This window comes from Zonotrichia albicollis, chromosome 2 (genome assembly GCF_047830755.1).
Source record: "Zonotrichia albicollis isolate bZonAlb1 chromosome 2, bZonAlb1.hap1, whole genome shotgun sequence".
Lineage (NCBI taxonomy): Eukaryota > Metazoa > Chordata > Aves > Passeriformes > Passerellidae > Zonotrichia > Zonotrichia albicollis.
Genome location: NC_133820.1, coordinates 103,106,826 through 103,133,278, shown reverse-complemented (window position 1 = coordinate 103,133,278; position 26,453 = coordinate 103,106,826). Strand labels below are relative to the sequence as shown.

At 38.2% G+C, this 26,453-nt stretch overlaps 1 protein-coding gene across 3 annotated transcripts; it reads left to right on the top strand.

The window, feature by feature from the left end:
* Nucleotides 1–80: 80 nt before the first annotated feature.
* On the top strand, nt 81–25,939 carry SEPTIN10 (septin 10). 3 transcript variants are annotated; one of them, XM_026794032.2, is made up of 9 exons: nt 81–320; nt 3,835–3,952; nt 4,626–4,821; nt 6,277–6,463; nt 10,027–10,188; nt 11,632–11,728; nt 12,283–12,445; nt 19,384–19,516; nt 21,843–25,939. In XM_026794032.2, the coding sequence occupies exons 1-9, from the start codon at nt 81–83 to the stop codon at nt 22,098–22,100; spliced, it is 1,554 nt and encodes a 517-aa protein (XP_026649833.2). In that variant the 3' UTR covers nt 22,101–25,939. The 3 variants fall into 3 exon arrangements, with proteins under 3 accessions (XP_026649833.2, XP_026649834.2, XP_026649835.2); XM_026794033.2 differs by lacking the exon at nt 19,384–19,516 and having other exon boundaries at nt 21,843–21,980; XM_026794034.2 differs by lacking the exons at nt 81–320; nt 3,835–3,952 and having other exon boundaries at nt 4,684–4,821; nt 6,411–6,463.
* Nucleotides 25,940–26,453: the final 514 nt, after the last annotated feature.

The window sequence follows — 26,453 nt, the reverse complement described above, 5'->3', positions numbered from 1 at the left end:
GCTACTGCCGCTACTGGTGATGGTGGTGGCGCGGGCGCGGCAGAACCGCCGCTTCCCGAGCCCCTCCTCCCAGCGGCAGCATGCCCGGCAATCACTGCCGCGGCGGCGGCACCGCGCCGCCCTCCGGCCGGGAGGCGCCCGCTAGCAGCGCCCGCCCCGGCGGCGGAGCCGTGGCCGCATCCCCTCCCCGCGCTCCTCCCCGCCGCGTGGCTCTCCCCTTCGGCGGCAGTTTTGGCTGCGTCCTTCTCTCTCTACTCTCCTCCCTCATTCTCTGTCTCTGTGGCGAGGCTATGGCCGCGTCCGATACCGAGGAGCACCTGGTAAGTCCCCTCCGCGGCACAGGGAGCGGCGGGTGAGCGGCCCCTGTGGCGGGGGTGAGCCCGGCGCGGCTGAGGGGACGGAGGGGCCCGGCAGCGCCGGCAGCTGGAGGGGAAGGAGGGTGGCGGTCTCGCCGTGCGAAGGAAGAGGTGGATGTGCTGCCCTCGCTGTGGGGCGCCGGGTGCTGTACCTGTCCGTGCCGAGCGCTGCTGAGGGCCGCGTCAGGGTGCGGGTCGGGTTAGCGGGCGAGATGAAGGCTCCTTCCTCACGCTAGTTCCCGGAGCTGTCAGGCTTTTAGAACGCTTGATGTTAAAGGAACTTGTGTTCAGGTGTCACTCTTCCTAGCGCTCCCCTTTTGTATCGCGTATTTCAGGTAATAAGTTGAATCTTGTGTATTGAAGAGTTACTTCTGTGTAATGGCAAAGCTGTCAGCTTACGTTCTGAAGACATTGAGCCCATCCACGCGGCAGTACTGGAGCGTAGTTCCCTTGCTGTCGGTAGTAGTGGAGAACTCGGGGCTCAGGAGGAGTCGGATCTGGGGTGCCCACGGGCACGTTCATGGGGGATGTCCACAGGCGCCGCATCCTTCCCAGCTCCTCGGCGAGGCTGCCGGGACCCTCACCCCCTGCAGAATCACACTCTGGGTACGGTTTTCTTCGACTTCTAGACGGCAACTTTCAGTCACATCTACAAATCCAGTGGCAAGCTACTTTCTTGCTTAGACTGCAAGTCTGGTTCAGCAGAGGTATAGGCAGAGTGATGCATGTAGTCTGAGACTTAGCTTTTGCGTTAGAAAGGCAAGGTGTTGTGCAGTTTTGGTCAAAAAAATGTGGTAAATTTAAAAGATTACTATTATTTTAGTTTTTTTTTTTTCTGAAAGAAATAATTTTTAAATGTTACACAGTCTCAGGCCATGTTTTTTTTTTCATACTGTTTTTGATGGGCAAGACAACTTTATATAAACCAAAATATTTGATTAAATCATAGAATCTTAGAATGGTTTGGGTTGGAAGGGATCTGAAAAAGATTGGTCCCACCCCTCTTGCTCTGGGCAGGGACAGTTTTCAGTAGACTATGTCACTCAGAGCCCCATCCAATTTAACGATTCTGGAGAAATCTAGTTATGCCACCAACCTTTAAAAATGGGGTTGAGGGAAGGAATGAGGTGTGAGTTAGGTGATATTTAGGTGATATTAATTACGTGATTAACTAGGTGATTTTTTTTTTTCTTTTAGAAGTAGTAAGAATGCAGATATCATGTGGTTTCTGCTATTGACAAAGAAATTGACACCCGATGTCCGTGGAAAATTTCGGAGGGAAAAATGTGGCTTCTGCTTTTCTATTAAGACAATGAGTTGCTCTCAGATGGAATAGGTTTACACAGTGATTCTTGTGTGAGGAAGGGAGGTGTTGTCCTGAATGAGTGAGTGCTCGCTGCTTGGTAAGCAGCAGCAATTTACATACTGAAACAAGCTACTTCTATTTCTTTATTCCAGTTTGTGCAAAGTGTGGTGCTAGGTGATGACCCACAAAATGCTAGCTGCCCAATCATCAAAACTACATTTATAGATTTTAGCAAACAAGGAAATCAAGGGTCATTGGCTACTGGTTGCATGGTTTTCTTAATTAGTGTCTACCTTCTGTTGATTGTGATTCTCTCGTTTGTCATGCTAATTAGTTCACATTCGCCGTTTTTCTCTTCTTTTGAATGGGTGGGTTTCTTGAGTTGGTGGTCTGTGAGTCGGTGGTCACAATCTCCTGCTAAAATTTCCTTGGAGCTGAGTCAGTTGATTTCAGCATAGTTGCTGACTTGGCTTTGTTAGTTTCTTCCTTATATTGGATGTTCTGCCAAATGTCCTTGTGGCCCGTAAATTTTGTATTTTTTGTGTCCACTCTCGTTAGCACATCCTTCTCCCCAGGCTTTGTTAACCTCCTCCAGGTCTGAGATCATCGAGGCATGTCAAGCCCTGAGCCTTAACAAGGCAGTTCTGCTGACAAAATAATTTATCTTTCTAACATCTGGACATCAGAAGGAAATAAATTTATTCCTGTGAGGTTTTTTTTGTTTGGAGAGTTACAAATGGCAGTGCAGAGGCTGGGATTTATGCTGATGACGTGAAGGTGAAAGGCTTCCCTTCTGCAATCACACTGAGCCTCTTGCACTGGCCTTTGGTGTGGAGGCTGAGTGGTTTGTGTTAGAGGAACTGTGTTATCCTAGTGGCAATAGAGGTGCTTTGAGTGTCAGACTGAGTAGCTGGAGTTCAGAGATGTGCAGCCACTGTCTCAGATACACTTGTCTTTAAACGGACAGGAAACTGACAGGGCTCCTGTCAGTTTTGGTAGTAATTTTCTTCAGGTAGAATGCCTTGAGAAATTTTGAGAAATTGAGAAATTTTCTGATGTGCTTTGAATGTGCTTTTTTTTTAATACCCCAAAGATGTAATATTTTCTCTTTAAACTGTTCACTTTGCATATGCATTTTCCCTCATATTAGTCTAAAATGGAATTATCGAATTAGGGGAATCTAAAATGAGAGTTGGTGCGGTGCAGTCTGTAAGCCCATACAAGAAAGTCCTGTTCAAATAAAGAAGAGGATGAGTATATGCCATGAGCAATATCCATATCCTTCTAGCTACAAGAATTCTGAGACTTGCTATGCATACTTATTAGAAAAGGTGTCACTTTAATGGGCTTTTAAGTGTTAAATTAAAAATTTTCCTACTCTTGACTATGTGCATGTTCACAGGAGACAGTAATGGTTTCCAATTCCATGTGGGTTGGAAATATAAGAGAAAGAATAGCATGGAGCTGTCACCATTTCTACTGATATGTAGTGTTTATTTAAAAATACAGTTCATTTGTGTGGATCAAGATATTTCCTTTTAGCCTTATCCATTTTAGTGTGCCACTGCCTTGGTGTCATGGTTCTAGATTGCTAACTGATGTTTGAAAAGGAATGTGCACCTTTAGATATTTCAATGAAATACATGTTATGCTGTCTCAGAGTTCTGGTGCATATAATGAGTGTAGATAATATTTTAGGTAACATTAATAGCAATTTCAGTTCCAGCTCCTCAGAATGAGTTCCATTTGGTAATGCATGCCTTCCTCTGATTATGCTTTCTATTTTGAATTCTGATGCTTAGATTTTTTTAGTACCTTTTTTTGTATTTTCTAAGAGCAAACCAACTGTGTTCTATTTTCTCCCTACAGTTTTCAGTTTGCATTTTCAGTTGGACTTGTCTACTTTATTTCATTCATGTTTCATAAGGTTGTTTGGTTTTGGGTTTTTTCCTTTTTTTTTTTTTTTTTTTTTCCTTTTAAGCATTGAAATTGTTCTGTAAAGCAAATTGAAATTTTTCCTCAAATCATGGACAAAAGCTCATTTGACAGGTCTTTTTTTTTCAGACTTTGGCTTTTCTTCATTGCATGTGAAATCATAAGGAATGTGTTTAACTTTCTAGTAGAATTTTTATTGCCAGTGTTAACTGATATTTTAAAATTATTTTTCTCTAGCAAAATGCTGGCTGTCGAACTTTGTCCTTGTCTGCACATGTTGGGTTTGATAGCTTACCTGACCAACTGATTAGGAAATCCATCAAGCATGGCTTCTGCTTCAACATTCTTTGCATTGGTGAGTAGATCTGGGTGCCTAAAGGCTTTAGTGGTGTATCCATCTTAGGAAGTGACTGGAATTTAAATCCAGTTGTGGTGTTAAACACTTTCTTTAATGTCAAGCATGAACTGTAATTCCACCCCTTCTCCCAGCTTTGTTTATTTGGGTTTGTGTGTTGGGTTTCCTAAACAATGTGAAGACCAAAAAATGTTGAAAATGTATAGCAGCCATTTATTCATTTTTCAGCAGCCTGTTGGATTTTTTTTGAGTAAATGGGGCTTACACCTGTAACAAAGAGCTTCAGATTAAAAAACTTCTGAAATTCCAAGGTGATATTACTGAAATGTTTCTATACTTTATCAAATGACCCTTATTCTTAAAAGATGCTTGTTGAATCTCTGGTTTCACAGCTGGATACTTAACTTTTCAAAATCTGTAGGAAGTTAATTCAGACTTTAAAAGAAACCAAAGTGTCAAGACATTGTTCTGCTCATTACTCATTAGCTGATAATTTACCCTTATATGTAGGATGAAAAAATAATGAAAATATATTTAGTGTTCACTAAAAGAATGCACAAATGCACAGTTTTGCTCAGAGAAATCAGTTGAGTTTTTGTGTACGCTTTCTGAGATGATTATGTATTTATTTGATGTGAAAAATGTCTTTTCCAACCCTTCTGTTTAACTTTAGGGGAAACTGGAATTGGGAAATCAGCCTTGGTGAGCAGTTTGTTTAACACTGATTTTGAGGACTCTCCATCAACACATTTTCTGTCAAGTGTGCGACTTAGAGCCCAGACTTTTGAACTCCAGGAAAGTAATGTTCTTTTGAAGCTGACAGTTGTAAAAACAGTGGGGTTTGGTGACCAGATGAACAAAGCAGATAGGTAAGTGCCCTCTTGTCGCTGTTATGCTGGAGTTTTGGTCTTAAGTGCAAGTTGATTTTTCTTTGAGCTTTTGTAGTAAGAGGTTGTCTTACATGTATTCCAAGTACATTGTTGTGTTTTCCGTGTGCCAAAGAAAACACATTGTTCTTCTCATGTAAGAAATTATTTTATAATTCAGATGAACTCTGCCCTTTTCTTTATGAAATCTTTTCTTTCCTAATCTTTTATGAATGTGTGTACATGCAGTAGTTTCTTTTGGGGCGGAGAAAAGCAGGGAGTTCAATGGGTGGGTTTTTAAACAGCCAAGCAGATGATAAAGTACTGTAGATTATATAGATTAGATCTACAGGGTTTTTAACAATTTCATTGTAACTTATTGAAGACTTAAACTGGAAGTTTAATCATGTGGATTACCAAAGGCCTTTGTGTTTTGTGTCAATCAGCTTAGTCAGAAGATGTAGAGGCAGCACACTGGTGTCTTTCAGAACTTTTTTTGAGTCTCTGCTTTCGTGACTTTTTTACAGGACTGAACTGTCTCAGCAGATTTTGTTTCTTTCAAGGTAATTGTAAAGGATTTGTGCCATGTGAGTACCTGAATGGTGGTACTCATATAATGAAAGGTTAGAGAGTCACGTTAAGATTATCATGACAGCTGTGGCTCATGATATGACTGGATAATAGCTGCTGGTGGTGAATTGGATGAAGGAGATGCAAGTAGATACTAGTATAGCTGTTACAGGTTTTGATTTGTGGTATAGGAGGTGCCTTTTTGTCCTTTTGATTTTGTGTGTTGTAACACCTGCTTCTGGATTTCGATAGTATTTGATCTGCTTTGTCAACTTTGAGGAGCAGAAGAAATGTAAGGGTGCACTGTTTCTACATCTAGCAAAACTTTCTTTTTGAAAGCACATTAGATTCTGGTTTTAGGTAGGATAAAGTATACTTAAACTGTACTTACTATGAATCAGATTTTTATTCTCTAACATTTCTCATTTTAGTTTTTGCCTACTGTTTAAGAGCCCTCTTGTGTACGGTACTTCAGATGATAAAGTTCATCCTGTTTCTTGGTACTATTAATTACATATTTCTTTCTTTTCTTGTATTGTACCTAAGAGGTTGTGTATCTTCCTTATGTTTAAGAGTTCTGCATTTGCACAACTTAATTGCAAAAATTTAAAACTATCACTTGGGAAGTTTGTTATAATCATAATTATATAGTTTTTTTCACTAATGGTAGTAGCTAGGAAATATTTTGTTTGTATTAGATGCACAATTCTTTTCTGAGTAATTTTTCAGAAATTAGGATTACTCTGTACACATAATTTTCTGTCCTACTTGACCGGCCTTTTGACATGTAAAGCAAAAATCTGCAGAACAATACAAGAGAGTTCCCTTCTTAGTCTGTCTCTGTTTAGGAGTAGCTAATATCTGGTTGTTAAATTTTATTTCCTACAGCTATCAGCCAATAGTGGACTATGTAGATGCACAATTTGAAGCCTATCTCGAGGAAGAACTGAAAGTTATACGTTCTTTATTTAGCTACCATGATACTCGCATCCATGTCTGCCTCTATTTCATTTCACCTACAGGCCGTTCTCTAAAAACCATAGATTTGTTAACTATGAGAAGCCTAGACAGTAAGGTAAGACTTGGAAACAGTTCCAAGAATTTGTCTTACTTTCTAAAGCATCTTGTAACTTTTAGGTCCACTACCATGTTTCGGATCTATATTGATGAATTTGGTTTTGTAATTTTTTTTGGTACTGATATACTTAAAGTTCCAAATAAATGGGCTCTGCACGTAGCTTGCAGTTCATCACTTGTTTATTTGCAAATCAAGAGAGAGAGGTATGGCAAGAACATTGAAAAAAGAATCACAACAAAGTTAAAAAAATACTAAAAAAAGTAGAACCACACCAACTTTACTTTTATTGAACCCTAAGCATAGTAGTGAGATTGGATAGGGTACCTTCTGTAAGCACTTTACTGGTTCTAATTAAGCTTGTTTCTAGTTTTGGGACTGCTGGAAAGTTGGTATCTAAAAACCTCTGCAACACTGAAGATCTTTCTTTTAGATAACTGAAGAGGCATGAAGAGCCATGGACAGAACACTCTGCCAATGTGGCTTTTTCTGTGATAGGCTGCAGTAGTGTTTTAACATATTGATTTGTTTAGAAAGCTTTGAAATAGCACTTTCTAGTGAAATTGCATGCATTTTCTAAATCCTTAACTTTCTTCCTGTAATGGGGCTGTGTGAAGCTAAATCTTTAACCTATTTTAAGAAACCTTATATTATTTGGATTTAATTTGTTGAAATGTTGAAAATTTTGAAAACTTAAATGCATTTTCTGTGCCTTTTGCCTTTTTCTTTGTGCTGTATTAGAGCCCCTCCCACTAAATTTTCTTCCTGAATTTTCTTGTTTCAGAGAAGTTTTTCCAAGATATCAAGGATTAAATCAGCTGTCTAGTCCACATTTGTGTTTGATAAGCACATTTGGGATTTTTGTTACTTTGTTTGAGGATGTATTTTGCATTCTGAACTTATCAATAGCAGACAAGGGAAGGTATGGTGGTACAAAGGTAGGGGAGAGCACATTTCTGTGTTGTTGGTTTCTAGGTTGTGCCTGCTCTTTACTGAACTTCCTTTAAAACAGTGTTTCTTTCAAAAGAAAAGGATATAGATCTTCAAATTCCAGCATCCTAAGAAAACACTTCCATCAGGATAAACCAAAAGCAATTCTGCTGTGAGGAATTTTGACTTCTATCCACCTACTGCAAAAATTTTTAATTCTGCTTTGGCACAGAGGGAGCATAAACCACATGTAACTGTGTTGTTTTATCCCTTTGCAATGGATTCTTTCTGATCTTACTACAGAAATATCCATATACACACAAAAGAGTTATGTGCTTTAACTGTAGTTTTGTTTCCATCTTGTTGTGGAGCATGTTTGTGGTGCTTTTAGTACTGCATTCTCCTAGTGGCAGTTAAGAACTTGGAATTTCCAAGGATGTGGGAGTCCCTGGGTGTATTCATTGAGCACAGGATTCCATAAAGAGAAGATGTTACAGCCACATGCATCCATCAAAAGTGTAAATCTATGTGGAAGCTGTCTTGAGTTTCTTCCTGAATCCACTGCAGTGTACACTGTGTGCTTTTGTTACAGTCTGCTGCTACAAAACAATAGCAGATTACACAGCTGAGAGGTACAGAGGGTTCTTGGGATAGATCAGGTTCATCCTGTTCTCTGCAGTCCTTGAAGGAAAAACAGAGTATCTATGGTCAGTTTATTTTTCTCTATTATGGATTGGATGACTAGCTAAGAATTTGGACTCCTAGCATTTAGACACTGGAAAATCCTGTAGTTTCTATAGTTTTGCTTAGGATGGCATCACTACAGACAAGCCAGGTTTCATTCACATGCAAGGGAATCTTTTCCTGTACTCTTTCTTCCTGGAAATAGTGATTATTCAACTAATAGCTCTGCAGTTCTAATTCATTCTCACAGAATTGTATGCAGGTTATGGTTAAGTCAGTAAAGTGCCTTGGGGATTTAGGTTTTTTCCCTTCGGAAAGAATCTTCAGAAATTTTTATATTGATTCACAGAAATACACTTAAATCAGCCTGCTCTTGCAACCAACAATGATTTCAGTTCCATGTATTTCTTTTCCTTCTTTGTGGCTTATCTAAAGCCAGAGTTAATTTTATGCTTTTCAATTTTTATACACTTGTGGTGATTTAATGTCAATGTTGATAGCTGTAATCAGAGTTTCTGATGATTTTGTGTTTTACTGTTCTTCTTGGTAGACTTTCTCTGCTATTTGTTTTCTGTTTTCTAAGAAATTCTGTCCTAATTAGTGAGTGCTTGAAAAACATTCATGTTGAAAAGACAACTTTCATGTTGAAAAAGAGTAGAGGTTAATTGAATTCTGAGGACTCTGTGTTCCATCCATTTTTAGACCTGCATTGGAGAAAACCTGTGCTGTTGTCCCTCAGCTAATTTGATTGAAGGTGGGAATTACTCCTAATGTAACAGATTTTTATACAATTCTAAATGAGTTCAGTTATTAGAAAAATAAATCCCATAATTTCATTTGATTTTGGATATTTTACCCCATATATGCTTAGATCATGTATGCTACACGATTAAGGGACTATCAGCAGGTAATCTTGGAAGTCATACTTCAGAGCTGGCTTGCTTCTTTTTCTTTGGGACATTTTGCTTAAGACAGAAGTCTTATTTGAAAAATATCCATTTTGAATCTGTTCTTGACATTTAGGCATTCCCATTCAGGCAGAATATTCAGAAGAATAGATAGTGTGTATGCTGTTTTGGGTTTTTTTTTTTCTTCTCCTTCCTTTTTGCATCTGTGATCAAGGAACTCTAAAACACTTCATCTTCTGAAATTCAGAAGAGTTATTTATGCTTTTCTTTCAAAATATTGGAAAATTCATTATTTACATTTTTTTTCCATTTGGATATTCATTATTTCCATTTAGTTCTGAAAAATGTGTATTTTGGGAGTGATGATAGTATTTGTAAGAAAAAATTGGCATCTATTGTTTCCAAGTTACTGCCATCACTATTTTAGGAAATAGGGCAGTTTAATAGAACTGAATTCTGTGTTCTGAATAATTGGTGTAAGGACTGGTAAGCAAGAAGCTTTAGCCTGTGTTGCTCCTCTGCTCATGTCAGGTGCTGGAGAAGCCGTGCAGCCGTGGTGAGGTGAGGAAGATGTAGCTGAAAGGAGCCCAGGGAAGAGGCTCAGGGGTAGATAGGGTTTGCAGCCAGCTTCCGTTTCTTTCTGTGTTTAGACTGCCAGCTTTCATTTAACACCTGAGCCATGTCCCCTGCTGCTATAAACTAAACAATCTATTTTTTTTAACAGAGATATAAATACTTAATGGCATTTAGTTAATTAGTAGGCATTGCTTGCGTTTGAGTACTTGGCTCTATGAGACCTCCTTCCTTGTTCTTAGAATCAATTACTTTTAAGGGAGTATATTTAATAATTGGTTGCTAGTTAGTTAAATGATGCCCATGAGAATATTTTTCATTGTTTGTGAAAATTTGATATCAATTGATGGAAAGGTTTGGATTGCAGAGGAAGTTTTAAACAGCTATTTAAAAAACAATTCTATTTACAAAAGTTGCCTCCTCTAAATTGAAGTCTCACACATTTCATATCATTTATGTCATTCATAGGTGAACATTATACCAGTTATAGGCAAAGCAGACAGCATTTCTAAAACTGAGCTGCAAGAGTTCAAGAAGAAAATAATGAGTGAATTAACTAGCAATGGCATCCGAATATACCAGTGTCCTACTGATGACGAAACCGTTTCTGAGATTAATAGCATCACAAATGTAAGTAAATGACAAAACTATTGATATTTCAATGCTAAAGCATCGTTCTATAATGCTGATTCATGTCACTGCTTTCACTGTTGTCTTAAAGTTTGTAAGTTTGCATGTCACGAGTTTGTTCTTCTTAAAAAGTTCTTATGTGTTGGGGTTTTTTTTTCCCTACTTAAAAATCATCTGCCCTTCTGCTGTTGATATGTGTAACAGAAAAGAGGTTCTCATGCATAAATAGTTTTTCTAATATCTTTCTAATTAATATATAATTGCTGTTATAGATGGACAGATTGACTTTGCTCTTTTCCTCAACAGATACAATTTTACATCTGGTAGAGAAGATATTTAGGTGCCTTAAGTCTACAACTTTCTACAGTAGCAAGTCTTACACCTGCTTTTTTTCTTTTATTTTGTACTTTGTTTTGAAATTAGGACAGATTTTCTCTGGGGATGAAGAAGTCAGATGTGACTCTGGCTTATTTTCGGTTGTCCTTTCTGACTGTGCCAGGGGTAGCTGCCAGCTCTCAGCTAAGGCTGTGAAGCTTTGCCTTGAGTGCTCTGCATTTGCTGCTCTCTTGCATGTGTTTGTAGGTACACCTGACCATGTTTGTGTGTGGGGAGGTTTGAAAGTAGGGAACAGGAGCCAGGATGCTGGAGCCCATGGCTGTGCATTCCCAGCCTCTGTTACCCGGCCAGGGAGTGACAGTGTGCAGCTGTCCATCAGTAACAGGTCCTTTTGCTGTGGGGAAAAGTGGTGGCTTGTTACTGACCACTTCCATGCTCTGCTAGTGATTTATTTTCCAGGTAATGGTGTTTGTTTGGTCAGCTGTTGTGGGTCAGCGAGCAGGCAGGCCGTGCCCAGCCTGTCTTTGTGCCAAACCCACAGCAGTAACCACAGCACAGGCTCCAGTGTGTGATTGTCACGTGAGTGTTTCTGGGGCATGAGCTCTGATTGAATGTGTGTTCTTTTGGGGCTGACATTTCCTAGTGCAGCTCAGGGTGTGGTTGGCTGCCTTTGCCATTGGGACAGACCTGCTGAATCAGGAACAGCCTGCTGTTCACCAGGTTGTTGCCCCCATGTCTTATTCTGCAAAGTGCTTTTCCAGACAGTCAGCCACCAGTGTGTGCTGGGGCATGGGCTTATTCCTCCTGACATACAGGACTTAGCATTGCCCTCATTTCCACTTTGTGAGGTGCCTGTCTTTCTCCAGCCTGCTGAGGTTCCCCTCAACACACCCATCTGGGCCCATCAACTGCTCCTTCTGCTTCTATTGTAGTTTGAGTTTTTTATGAGTAGATACTGCCTAGCTACTGATCTCCTGGGGGTGGTTTTAAACTGCTTGCTGGCTTTTCCTGAAATGCTGTTTTCCTCCCTAATTTGTTTCTGAGGTGTTTCAATGTTTTTACTTAAGAGTGCTGACAGATAAGACTTAATTGGTACATCTCCTACAGGGTTATTTGCCATTTGCTGTGGTAGGAAGTATGGAGAAGGTGAAAATTGGAAACAAAATGGAGAGAGCTCGTCAATACCCTTGGGGCATTGTAAAAGGTAAAAGAATTCTTGAAAGTATCTTTATGAGCTTTTGCTGTTGTTGAAGTATAAAATTCAGCAATAATACAAGGGGCTGTTTCAGTGATGCCAGGCTGATTGTATTTTGGATCAACAGTATAAGGAATTTAGCAATTAATAATTGAGACATCCACTAACTTGTAATTTCATCCACCCTGATGCATTCTTGGGATCAAAGTATGAGACAGTGTAGGTATTATTTGGGTGGGTTAGGATAATGGCAGTACCTCTAGCACTACCAAATTTCAAACAGTTGTGATTGTCAGTAAAGAGGGTTAAAAAAGAGAGAAATGTGGCTGTCTTCAGCTCAAGCAGCAAATCAGGACAGGTTGAATTATGTTCACCAGTACTTACAGGTCTTCAGTACTTCCGTGTGTATATTAAAAATGATAAAGAAGTGTAAGAGGTATAATAAACAACAAGATAACCTTTTCCTAGAAGTATATTTAGTGAACAAAGTGATGATGTTTAAAATGTATTTTGACTATTTTGCTACTTCTGCATAATAATAAAATCATCTTTTTACTGATTAGTGGAAAATGAGAACCACTGTGACACAATAAAGCTCCGCAGGATGCTTTGCATAAATATGGAAGACTTGAAGGATAAGACTCGTGCGTATTATGAGTCGTACAGGCGCTGCAGGCTGGAGAAGTTGGGTTGCAGAGATATTGGCCCTGAGAACAAATCAGTCAGGTAAAGGACTTAATGTGCAGCACTTGCTTTCAGCATCCATTCACTTCACGTCAACACAATGCAGAGCAGCATTCATACATAAAATAAGTTTTCTAAGAGGGAAAGAATAATTGAAGGATGTAGCTGTTCATTCAGTTACCTTCATGGTAAATCAGCATTCTTTTTTCTCTTCTATAATACACCTGAGGATTTAAATTTTCTTCAGGAAGCATGTCTGTTTTCTTTAGGTATCTATGCTTTACAAGCTTTTAAATTATTTTCATTATATGTTAGTATTATGTTTTATTTTCTTTCTTAAGAATATCTGATTATAAATAATAGTTTGGTTGGACTCCAGGTTCAGAAGGAACTGAAGCAAAAACTTTTACAAAATAAGTGGTTACACTGTTGACTTCCCACATTATCTGCCATAATAACAAATGTCTTAGCATTTTCAGGTCAAGAAATCTTTTGCTGGACTGTAGGGAGTTAAAAGAGGATTTCAAAGGAAAGTTAAGTTATAAGGAAGGTTATAGATGCTCAGTTGTTTCATGTAGTAAAGTTGCTTTCTGCAGGAAGTATTTAAAGTTTTATATCCATTTTGTTTAATATTTTATTTCCAGTTCTTTTGTCTTCCTCTTCCTTTGGGTTTTTTTAAATGCATGGGACTGTACTTTTAACTGGTCCCAGAATCCTGCTGGGGAAGAGCTGGTGCTTTGTGAATTGTTCAAGCCTTCATGGTTTAGTGAAGTACCATTACTCCATAGTTGTGGTGGGAAATATTGACTTAAACCAGGCATGAAAACAGAATAAAACTTTGCCTTAAAAACAGTTTCTCATTGTTTGAACCAAGGCACATTTACAAATTAACTCATTTAGATGATGTTGAGCTGACCTTGAATCAGTGGTCTCTTGACATTTCATTTAACAAGAATGTAATACATCCTTTTCATGAAAAGACAACCAAAGGTGAAAGAGGTTTAAAACCAACTGAAATTAATCATAGAATTTTCATTTGGTTTATGTTTAAGAACATGTGTTAATAGCTGTTCATAGCTGATCTCTTGTTATCCTTGTCTAGGGAAGATTTTTCTTTTAGAGATTTGTTCATGGCAGTATTGACTCGAGTACCTTCACCTTTTCTGAAGCTCCATTTCATGGTGTACAGCCATCTCAGGATAAAAGTTAAATTATAAAAACCATCAGTCATAGAAGTGTTTTCTTCTACAAGCAGAGGAATTATATCTGTAAAACCCTTGCACAGTTTATGTTTTGTAAAAAGGCTGAAGTGGCAGGTTCACATCAGAATGTCCCAGTATTTTACACTTCAGAGCTCATTTAGAAGTTGTCTGCTTCTTGGATATACAGAGGAGCTGAGTTCTCTCTGGTGTGTAGATTTTACCTATGGCCCACTAGATGTCAGTTTTATTGAGAGAACTTGGCAAGAAAATACACTTACTAATTAGTTTTGGTAAATCAGTTCTATTGAAAATGTCATTGTTTTGGAAGGATGAGAATAGATCTCCCATAAGAATCTAGAAAAATGACCTTTTTCCCAGACTTACTGCAACAGGAAGAGAAAAGTAAGACTAGAATATATGTGGTTGTCCCTCAGTAGTGTGGCATAGTGAATGACACGGAGGTCTGAGAGAGAAGGTGTTTGGTCTTTTGGGAGAGACGTTTTATGATACTATAGAAAAGAAAGAGAATTTAGAGGATGTGTATGCAGTGTAATTAGCAGTCTAATGCAGCCTTACCCAGAAGGTGCTTTATCAGGTTACTGAGGAAACAATAAAAAGTGTGATCCTCAGCAATGTGATGGAAAATGTCTTTTTACATAGAGGAAGTTTAGTGGTTCCCAGTTTGCTTGTACATTTAAATAACTTTTAGAATAGGGACTATCCAGTTGTTTTAGGCAAAACTGTGTTATTAAATTGTCATCCTCTTTATCCTTAAAGATGTTTACAATATATACATGTGAATTCTAAGAGGGGTAGTTTTAGAGTAATTAATATTGCATAGCAGTATATGCCTGAAGATTAAAATTTCATGCTAGTTGTATAAATAATGATCAAAATGCATGTTGAGAATTCATATTTTGTGCCTGTGATGTAGCTGTCTACATATTAAATTTGATAATAACATAGATTTAGAAAACCTTTTCTAGACTTGAGTAATTGGCTGTTTGTAGCCTTTGAACACTGACACTTGAGTAGCAAATGTGCCATGATTTTTGGCATATTAGGAAGAGGCTGCCTGTGAAGTTCCTGTACTACCCTTTTGGAATTAGAAGTAGGACATTAGTTTATTTATCCAAACTTGTATGCCACTGCAAGGCAAAACCAGTAATTCTTGGATGCCCAGCTGCCTTATGGGAGGGGTTGTGGGCAGACATCTGTAAAGCCTTTTACTCTAACATGTGCGTAAAACACACTTTTACATGCGTGTAAAAACATGTTGGCAGGTTTTACCTTTTTTATGGGTGACGTGGAAAGAGATGGTTTCAGCATACAGCAGAAAAATATGTTTGCATCTTTATTACTGGGTCTGAGAGGGGAGAATAAAGGTAGTCTGAAGTGACTGTCTTGTGCGCACTTTTAAAAACACCTATTCCAAATCCTGTCATTTTGGTGGAGCTATTTCGTAATAACTTTTTGTTAGTCTGCAGTTGCATTCTAAGAATGAAGTAATGAAGTCAATGGATAGCAGAGTATTTAGAATGTGGTTTATGCATTTTATGCAGTATCTGTTGGATATAAAATTCAGAAATTAATTTTTTATAATTTTATAATTTTTTGCTACTTAAAATTGGTGTTTGCATTTCTTTGTTGTTGAAAAGATAAACTTTTTTGTGTGTGTGCAGATGGTCTGGTCCTGCCTTTTTGATGGTCCAGTTATGCCCATTAGGAACATGAATTCCAGTTTCAGGTCATTCTCAGCAAGAGATAATTGCTGAGATGTTTTGAATGGCAAAATTTGGAATAATTGAAAACAGAAATCTTGACATGAAGAGTGCTTCCAGGGAAACAAACTTCTAAATATACACACACACATACCTAGTTAGCCTAGGCATTAGCAAGGGAGGAGAGGATTGCTAGTGTTCTAAAGTTGGACATTTTGTTGACTCCATTTTTCAATTAAAGTTGTTGCCTATGGGCACATTTTCGTTTTGAAAGATGGAAAGTAATATACCAGGATCTGTTGAAAAAAGCTGAGGATTGAAATTCAGGCTGTATGCTTGTGTGTTTAGATTTGCTAATGTTAATCATTCTCTGGGTTAGTTGTTCTTCTGTCATCGTAATTACAGTTTGTTCTCCATTATAATTGCAATTAAACATTATTGTAACATAAGCATCTTGGTTTCTCAGTGTGTGGAGAATCATTCCTTGCTTTTTTCTTCCCTGAAACTGGGATATTTAGACCATGCAGCTCTTGAACTTGTTTATTTTGCAGTTTTTTTGAAGATGATGACAGAAAACCAGGAAGGATTCAGTGACATGAAGAAGTTTTTATGTAGAGGAAGGTTGATGTGACTCTTTTTGTGTCTAAGAAAAGAAACCTAACATTTGAAAGGCTATTAGACATTTTCCTTAAGAAGTCCTTGGCCATGGAGTTCATCTGACCAGCTGCAGACCTTTGCATTTAAGCTAAATATTTTAACCTTCTTAGAATGAGATTGGGCCACACCCAAATACATGGCTTTCTTGCCCCTACTGAAAAATTGATAATTCTTTAGGTCTACCACATCCTTATTGCTCAATAATCAACTGAGCTAGTCAACTGAGTCAAAGCACAGTGCTAGAAATACCTGCCACTAGTTAATTTTTTCTTTTTGGTTTTTCTGATGTACCTTAATTAATAGTCAAATGTTCTGCAAAAAGTTATAAGTGTTACATTCAAATTTGAAAGCTTTTAAAAGTGGAAGTGAATAAACTTTAAATACCTGTGTTGTTCAAAGTGCACATTGTGTTCCACTGAGAGTTAAATTAACTTCAGAGTCTTTATTTATGAACATAATGTGTCTAATTTGCAATTTTAGGCTTCCATGCTTTCAGTCTCATACAGGCAGAAAAAACTGTCACAGCTATGCTTCTGTAGAAAGGCAGGTGGTAGTGCTGGTATGTATGATCAGTTTAGACTTTCTTCACAATCCCTTACTACAAAACCTCAGTAAGAATACATTATTTAAATAATTAGTTATAACATTTAAATTTTTTAAGTGTCTTTGTACAGAGTATTTCATTCTGGATGCGTAACCCAGAAGAATGAGAGTTCCTGTGAACTTGATTTTCATAATGTACTAAAAGAGAAGCAGTGAAACCAGTCTTCAGATAAACCAAAATATATTTTACTATGAGCAGTGGATGAAGTAATGTTGAAAGGACTGGCTTAAGATGTGGTGAACTGTTTTTCCTTCCTCCCCAAATCTCCTAGCACTTAAGAGTGTTTGGGCTATTGTGTTGCTGGGATGTCACACACAGAAAAAGAAATTTTGGTTTAGTTCTGTCTTGGTGATTCCCAGAGCAATTCAGTCCAGGGGGAGGGGGTATTTCTTGGAGTCACAGAATGGTTGGCGTTGAAAGAGACCTCAAGGACCATCTAGTTCCAACCCACCTGCCATGGACAGAACACCTTCTGCCAGACCAGGTTGCTCAGAGCCCCATCCAGCCTGGCCTTGAACACTTCCACATGAACATGTACTGGCATCCACAACCACCTGCACAGTAAATTTTAAAAATACACTTTTATTTCTCCTCTTCTTTTTATGTGTAATATGAATATTTACTGAGTTGAGTGTCTTCAAAGTTAATCTTTTACTAATTTTAACACAAAATTGCTTTTACCTGATAAAGTAACCTAGTCTGGGTCTAAAGATGTCCACATAAAGAAATAAAGGTGTGATTGTAGCATGTTAACATAATCTAGCATTTGCTCTAGCAGCTTTGTCATTCCCAAAGGCAGCATTTTATCTATCAGAACTGACACTGTGTGCAGAAGCCTGAATAGTGTGAGATTGCTAGCAGTTGGAAAACATGTGCTGTAGCATTATTGTCTAAACTTAGAGATAGTGTGAATTAATACGTCTGTGTGAAAACCATGCCCCTGTTTCATGTGGATTTGAGGATTTAGAATTTCAGGGTGACCTAAGTAATTTCACAGCTGATTAGAAGCCCCCAAAACAAGCCCAAACACAAAAGGGTAATTGTTGTGAATTTATTTTGTTGCCATGTAGTGCTCGAATTAGATAGAATAGAGGGAGTGCTCTGGCCTTGATACCTTATGAACATTGTCTGCATGTGCAATTTCAAGATGTTTCTTCTCTCTTTAGATGATATTTTGAATACAAATAAGAAACTTTAGGATTGAGAAACTGCCCAGTCACCATAAATTTAAAGATAGAAGAGAGTTGTTTAAGCTTAGTGTTGCTCTAAATAATTAACTCTTTAGATTTTTTTTGGTAAGTTTTTCCATTTATAAATGGTTTAAATAGAAACAAGAAAAGATAGGACAAAAACATAAGTGTGTGTTTATATTAGAAGTATAAGTCAAAGTGAAATACTTAATATACATACCTATTTATTTTACATGAGGGTGGAAGGCATGAGTTACCTGGCAAAGGACAGTAACTCATGTAAGCTGGGAAGGGCTGACTCAGCAAAACATGTAAAGAACGGCCCCAGAAAAAAGCTAGAACATTATCCAGGTTTTGAGCTGTTCTTAAGCCAAATGTCATAGAAGACAATGCTTTAGAGTTTTCAATAACCATTAAAACAGCTGTGGTCCTCCAGTTGTGCTCTCTGGAATCGTGTGACTTAGAGAAGTTTATGGTTAATGTTTTGATGGAAGAACTTGTATCATTAAGCAGGTTTGCTTTTCAAAGGAGGTTTGGTGTACGTCTGTGTACAAGCTCCATTCATATTTCTTGAAAAGCAAACATTTCCCACCAGCACAGCCTGGCAGCACTAGTATAGACTCTGAAAATGTCAAACCTCTAGTAGATTATTAATATGAATAAATTACTAGCATCTTTTAACTTGCCATGATATGTTTTGACATGAAAGAAGTATCTCAATTTCAGGTACCTGTTGTTTGCAGGGAAAAAAATTGTCTTGTGTACTGAAAAGAGAAGGGAGGCATCGATTTAAAAGTAAAGAAATGTTTGATTTACTTCCTGACTTTTTTTTTTTTTTTTTGCCAGAGATTTGCTCAATGATCTGAACTAATTTACTCCTCCTATATAGTTTCAAATATATGTATAGGATATATGCAGTTTATTTACTTCTGGAAGAGAGGGTTCAGGAAAAAACAAGCAGTCTTGGGGTTTTGGCTGTTGCATGTTGGAACGCAACCCTGTGCTTTAGATGTTGGACTATTTAGGAAATTGAATTCATTCTCTATTAATGTAATTCTGCCATATTTAAATTTCGACATGAAAAAAGAGTGCTATATGTTCTGAAGATCCTGTTATTTTCTTCCATTTTCATATAGGAGCAATCAGTTTTTTGTTACATTAGTGCTCCAGATTAATTGTTTTTGTATGGTCCTACTTGAAGACTGAGGTTTCACAATGTGGAAATTTTGTGAGATTTTTCTGGCAATTTCAGTGTCTTAGTAGTAAGCAACTTAAAGAAGAAGCTTATGCATGTTGGAGTCAGAAAGGTATAAATCAAGTCTTTAGAACATGAGATGCCTGAAGTGTTGCGTTTACTTTGAAATGTAAATTGCCCAGGAGCTGTTAGCATAAGTAATGTAACTCAGGGTTGTTTATGTAAATTAAAAAAAATAGAAAGATAAGATGCTTGCTTCTGTTTAGGTTTCTTCTTGAATTTTTATGTGGGAAGCTGTAGAAATTAATATTTCAGATGAGTATTAATTGTTCAAATAATTTTCTGGATTGTTGGTTTTCCACACTGAATAAAGCAGCATGCTGGAGAGTTGCTTACATTTTTGAACTTCAGTCTACAGGAAGTCATTGAGACAAAGAGGCTGGAGTTCTGCCTTGAAGTGGAAAGAAAAGAAGAGGAGATATGGCAACGATTTGTGCAGAGAGTGAAGGAGAAAGCAGCAATGTTGGAAGAGGCAGAGCAACAGGCAAGCATGCCTGTCTGTCTTGAGTTTGTTTTCTGAGATTTGGAACAGCTAAGTTCTTAACAAAATCACTGGTTGATATTTATAATTTCCTAATATTTTGAGGACAGTAGTGCATTAAATCAAAAGCAGTTTGATTAGACACCAGCAAACAGGAGAATATGTCTTATGAGGAGCAGCTGAGGGAGCTGGGGTTGTTTAGCATGAAGTAAAGAAGGCTCAGGGGAGAGAGACTTTATTGCTCTCTACAACTGCCTGAAAGGAGAAGTGAGTTTGGGGTTTGTCTTTTCTCCCAATTGCTAAGTGACAACATGAGAGGAGATGGACTTAAAGTTGTGTGATGGGAAGTTTAGACTGGATATTAGAAAAACATCTTCACAGAAAGATTGTTGAGCATTGGAGGACAGGCTGCCCAGGAAAGTGGTGAGTCACCATGCTTGGAGGCATTTAAAATATGTGTAGATGTGGCACCTGAGGATGTGGTTTAAGGGTGGACTTGGCAGTGCTGGATTCATGCTTGGACTTGATCTTAAAGGTCTTTCCCAGCAGCGTACATGATTCTGTGATTCTGTAAATAGATCTTGTTTTGGGAAGGCAGGAGCTTACAGTCTAAAGGCATTGGTGGGTAGCTGGTGCACATCTGTAGAGGAGGAGTTGATATAGTGAAGTAAGAGAGTGATGAATATAGTGTTTGTGTTTCTTTGCCTTCTTTAGCAATGTGAGAAACACTGCTATGCCATAACAACACAGTAGGTGCTTTTTGTGCATAGATTGCTCTGTAAAAAACAAAATTTTAGGAAAAAGTATTTCCTCAGGCTTTTCAGAGTGGGCCATGTGTGCTTGCCAGACTTCCAGATTTAAGTATTAAATCTAAGCTCAGCCCTATACTGAGAGATTTGAAAGTGTGTATGTCTGGTATTCTATTGGTTTGTTTCAGTTCTGGTTTCAAAATCTCATCTATTCCCAGCTGCCTTAAGGCTGTTTGAAAATGTGGAATGTATCTTGGCTCTGTTTTTGAAGATTTAGTCCTGTCAAGCTGGACTAGCAAGATAGGATCTTCTCATCTACTTTCTGCCAGGCTCTTATTGTGGTCATGTGTATTTATATTCAAACACTGGTTTAATTGAAATTGGAAACCTGTGTATTTTTATTAGTGTTCTTTTCTGTATGTCAGTCACCCAGAAAAGCTGTAGCAGGTTTTTTGAGGTGTTCAGGTGCATATTCTAAATAAGAAGGCAGCTTAGTATTTGTTTTCTAAATCTCTTAAGACCCCCATGCTACTTGTAGAGGAAAAAAAAAGAGATTCAGTCCTTCTCAGTGTGAGGCTATTCAATTGGAAGAATGCTTAGTCATGTTCAAAGCAGGTTCAGCAAGGTCTTACACAGTATCTGTGCTAACCCTTTGATATTTTCCTTGTATGATTTATACCAAGTGGTTTGTGAAGTCTACATATTGCAGAATTACGGATATTAGTTTTTTAAGTTCCTGATGTGGGAAAGTGATCATGCAATCACTCCTAAAGAACATTTGTCATGTTCTCTTACTGCTGTATTTGTATCTGGAAACTAAAGAAAACTGGGAATTTCTGTTGAACTTCAGATTTCTTTCACATCATTCATTTAGAGGAGACTTGCAGGTGCACCTATGAAATTTGGTAGGTCTGCTGTGTACAGCAGGCATATTGTTATGTTTATAGTCTTAGTTAGTTTCTTCTTTGCAAAAGCAGGATTCTAGGAGAATTTGTGTGTGGGGAAATGGGAGATGAGGAAGGATGAAGTACCTCATTTGTTGTCACATACAACTTCACAATAGGTTTGAACTGGTCAAAATACATCTGGAAACAAAAATGCATTAGTATGTCAAAAACACCTAGTCAAAGAGCTGAGAAGTGGGTAGCTTCTTGCAGCCCACCAGTAACTCCCCAACCAGACTAACTCTGGTTGTATTTAAATCTGATCAATATACACTTCCCCACTATATTCTGCTTGAGTCATCTTGATTTAATCTGTCTGTTGATAATTAGTTTAGCTCTAAAGGCCTCCTTATTTTGATACAATGAAGATACAGTAAAATGTAGGAGGGAATCTGATATTCACTTAGTGCCTTCCATGTTTTCTACCTGTACTTTGAGTGTAGTATCCTGGATCATGAGAACAGTCTGATAAAAGTTATTATTTTTCTGTATTGCTGCTTTTTAATCTTAACAGTTTGACTATTAACACAAGCTGACATGGGTTTTAGTGTTATTTTGCAGAGGGTTTTTATATTGTGATATCACCACCTTGTGTTGCCAGTTGGAAATGTTGTTTTTTGTGCTTTCTTTAAATAGGTACTGACTGAATTTGAATATCTTACGCTAATGCATCAAGAAGAGGAGCTGAAATTAGGGAAAGAGAAAAAACTTCTAGAAGATGAAAAAACACAGTTTGTTGAGAAGAAAGCTGTCACTGAATCAAGTCAGTCACAAGTGTCTGTCTCTAGCCCTGTTAGTTTGAAGACACAAGGACTGCAAAAAGTAAGTCATCAGAGAGCAATGAGAAAGTTCTTCACATTCACTTTTATAACTCAAATTGCAGTAATCTTTTAGAAAAGACAGATGCTCCCATTCTGTGATAAGGAGACAGAAGTGTATAAAATACCATCATGCTTGGATTTACTTTTAGAGTAATTGCTGTATGTTCTATGAGCATTGTTTTGTCTTTCTTTTCTTTTTTCCATGAAAGAAGCAAGATTTTCTACTTGAAGTCCAATGCTTTCATATCAGAGATGAAGGAGCTGTGAATGCTGGAGAGCAGAGCGAGAGGGAGAGTGAGAAGGAGGAGTTAGAGAGAGAAATTCTCCCAGGGAATTTCAGGAATAGCATTTGATTGCAGCACTCAGGTTTTGAATGGTAGGGTATGTTAGTAGTTTTATGAAGTCGTCTAACTGCTGTTTGGCCCATATTAGATGTGTCTTCCTAGTACAGATTTTTGAGAGAAGAAATTGAAAAAATTGGCTGTAAAAACACCAAGTGCAGAATATGACCCAATAAAGATTTCACTTTCTTCCCACCCATACCCTTCTTTCTTTCACCACTCTTAAAAGAAAAACTTGAATAAATTGAAAATTCAGAAATACTTTCAAAAGTAGTGTCCAGAATAACACTCCCAACTGATTTATATTAAAAACGTTGAATTAAATGCTCATGTATTAAATTAAATTGACTTAAATGTTTTTCTCCTCCAAAACCAGAAGTCAATTAACTTACTAATTTTCTTTCCTGATAATTTACAAATTTACTGCAGATAACATTTTGTTAATTAATAACTTCCTGCAGTTGAAAACAGATTTCTTGGTTCTGAATTTATTTATTACTGCTACATTCTGAAGAACTTCAGAAGCTATGTTGGTGCACATATTTCCCCAGAATCATCAAGCTTTGATATTTTTGGGGTGTATGCTAGAAGCCTAATTTGCCCAAAATGTATTCCATTTCAACTACTGTTATCAAATTCCTTTTCCTGAATTCCTTTTTTTTTTCTGGATTTGCATACAAAAGTGGAATTCTTGGTAACAGAAGTCATTATCTGCACTAATATGAGTAACTCCTCTGGTTTAGTTCTATTTCTTCAGAGTATGCTGAGTTTATATGCTTGCTGTGGTTTTTCAGTTCCAGCTTTATGTAGTACTGATGACAGAAGACACAATATTGGTAATTTCTCATGAGGAGGCAGTGATTTGTGGTGTGCTCTTGAAGGTATAGGAGTTCCAGTTTCTTACTGAAATGTTTGGCTAATATCTCTTGTTGCTGCATTCTGCAAAAGAATAATTTTTAAGCATGATCTCTACACACACAGCGTGCTGGTTACTGTCATTGTCATCACAGGGTTTCTGTTACAGCTCTGCCTTGATATGGGTTTGCCTTACCTAAGTGTGGTCACCTTGCTTTGATTTTAAATGCATTGTGCCAAAGAATCCCTGCCTGCCATAAACAGTTCCACTCAGACTATGAACGGTGTAGTACAAAAGTATTCTGTGAATATATCCACTGCAAGCTTCCTGAAGAGTTCTTTTCAAATGGTATTGTTTATTAGTCCACTTAGTGTTATTTAATACCACTATTGACATATTTGAACCATTTACTGATTTTGCTGATAAGTTTTTGCTTGTAGGCTTTTATGTACAAGCAGTGTTCTAAATTTCAGATACAGTCTTCTAAATCAAAATTTACTGAGATATTTTTGCAATGCTGTACTGTTGCAGGATAGTTCATCTGATATTACTAACTCAGTATGGAAAGTACCTATATTTGATGTTTTGAGTGTGGTATTCAGTTACAGTTGAAGATTTACAAAAACTCCAGGCTGGTTAAAACAAGTTCTAAGTGCTTTGTATGTTTTCATTAGTCATGATAACTAATGGTAAACTATTAAGAGGTATAGTTCTCTGGAGTTGTGTTATTTGACTGTTTAAAAATGAAATACTAACTTGACAGAAATAAAATGGATTGGTTTTGCCTAAGTGTTACTCTTGTTCTGCTTCCTGTCCCTCATGTGTTATTAAAAAGGCGTAAGATTTCACATTTAACTGAAAAATATTAAGGTTTTACATCTGTTTTAAATATCTTGTGTCATTTATTTATTGGAAAAAATAGGTGATTTGTGTGAACTGTACCAGAAGAGCAGTGTGATTTGTGATACTTGTCATATACCACTGTACTTACCATATAGTCATGGAATATCTCAAGTTGGAAGAAGAAGACCATAAGGAGTTGGGAGAGACCCTTAAGAGACCCTGACTCCAGCTCTCTGCTCCTTACAGGACTACCATAAAATCCAAACCAAATGACTAAGAACATTGTCCAGATACTCCTTGAACTCTGACAGACTTGGTGTTGTGACCACTGCCCTGGGGAGCTGTTCAGTCACCAATCTCACCTTCTACTTTACTCACACAGTGATGCCATATAATATACCATGTAATTTTAGAGGGCAGAATGGATCTTAAAGATCATCTAGTCCCAAGCCCCTGATATGGACAAGGACATCTCCTACTACACCAGGCTGCTCAACACTTCATCCAGCCTGGCTTTGAACACTGACAGGGATGGGACATCCACAACCTCCCTGGGCGCAACCTCTTCCAGTCCTCACCACCCTCACAGTAAAGAATTTTTTCCTAATATCTAACCCAAATTTCCCCTCTTTTAATGTGTACCCATTGCTCCTTGTCCTAGCACTACAGTTCCTGACAGAGTCCCTCTCTGGCTTTCCTGTAGGCATCCTCCAAATACTGGCAGGTTTGTTCCACACAGCCTTCTCTTCTCTTCTCTGGACTGAACAGCCCCAACTTTCTCAGCCTGTCTGTGTAGGGTAGGTGCTCCAGTCCCCTTGTCACCTCCTCTGGACTTGCTCCAGCAGTTCCATGTTACATCCAGAGCTGGATGCAGGACTCCATGTGGGGTCTCACAAGAGTTGAGTAGAGGAGCAGAGTCCTCTCCCTTGCCCTTTTGGGATGCAGCCCAGGACGGTTGGCTTTTTGAACTGTGAGTGCTCATTACCTGCTGGTGTTGAGTTTTCCATGAACCATCACCCCCAAGTCTTCTGCAGGGCTGCTCTCAATCAATTCTCTGCCCAACTTATACATAAAAGATTGTTTTCCTTCAGTAGCAGTGAGAAGGAATAGATAATGAGACACAAACCCTTCATTGACCAGGAAAGAGTCAAACTGCTAATTGAATCATCTCTACAGACAGAACAGGCTGTTACATAGGAGGAAAGGGTTAAGAAGAGACACTCATTTAGCCCACACACAGCCAACATATGACTTTGTTCAAGAGAAGAAACTGGGACAGGCTCTGTCTCTGTGATTGCTCCTTCCTGACCAAACTGTAGCTTGATGAAGGACTATTTTTTGTTTGACTTTGTACCATTGACTGGGCTGTTTGCAGTTGTTGGATTGGAAAGAAGGGATATGCCTTTTTTAAAGGAGGTAACAGCAAAATAAAAAGATAATTTAAAAGTGATTTGGAAGTGTTACCAAGTGATCTTGAACAGAATGTAGAAAGAATTGAATGATGCATGTTTTCAGCACTCAGTTATCTCCCAGTGTGCTGTCCCAGCTGCTGATGTTAGTTAGCTCAAGCACAGCTCTTGATGAGTGTTACAAAACTGCACCAAAAGACAGATTTAGCTGTCTATAGTCTGGCCACTTTGCTGAGGACAAAGACTGAGAATAGTTAAGTACTGTTTGACCTAGATAGCTCTGTGCCTGGCTGGTGCTAGAGGATGTGCTGTGCTTTGACAGCTGGGAACCATGAATAGGGACATGTGGTCCCACATGTCTTGGTCAGATGGGTTTCTGTGCACTTGCACGTGCTGGCTCTGCAGGACTCCGCAGCAAAACAAAACTGGTGCAGGCACCTGTGCAGGTCTTTGGAATGGGGGAGTTGTTCAGTTGTAGCACAAAACATAGCACAAAGTAAGAGAGCTGGTGGGGTTTCCTTTTCATTTCCTTGTATTCCTTTAAGCAGTGGAGAATTGCTGTAAGTGTGGGAGATCCCACTGTTGTTTTGTTGAAGTTTGCCCAAAGATGAGATACCAGGTAAGAGCACAAGTGCACATCACAGCCTGACAGTGAAATGTAATTCAAAGAATTATAAAGGAGCAACTAACAGTATTGTCTGGAAGTGGAGAATTAATAGTGGTGGTAGATAAAAACATACATGTCTCCTTGTGGTTTACCTTAGCCATGTGCTTTTCAGTTGGACACTTCAGAGAGGTTTTTCCTACATGTATAATGGTTGCAGGACCACTTATTAAGGTCTCTTTATTGTTATGGTACTTTCTGCAAGTGGCTGCTGCAAGATTACTTACACCCTGTACAAATCTGAAGGCTTTATTTTTTGACTCCTTTTCTTAAGGTTATTTTGTATATTTATTTACAACTATATATTTGAAGT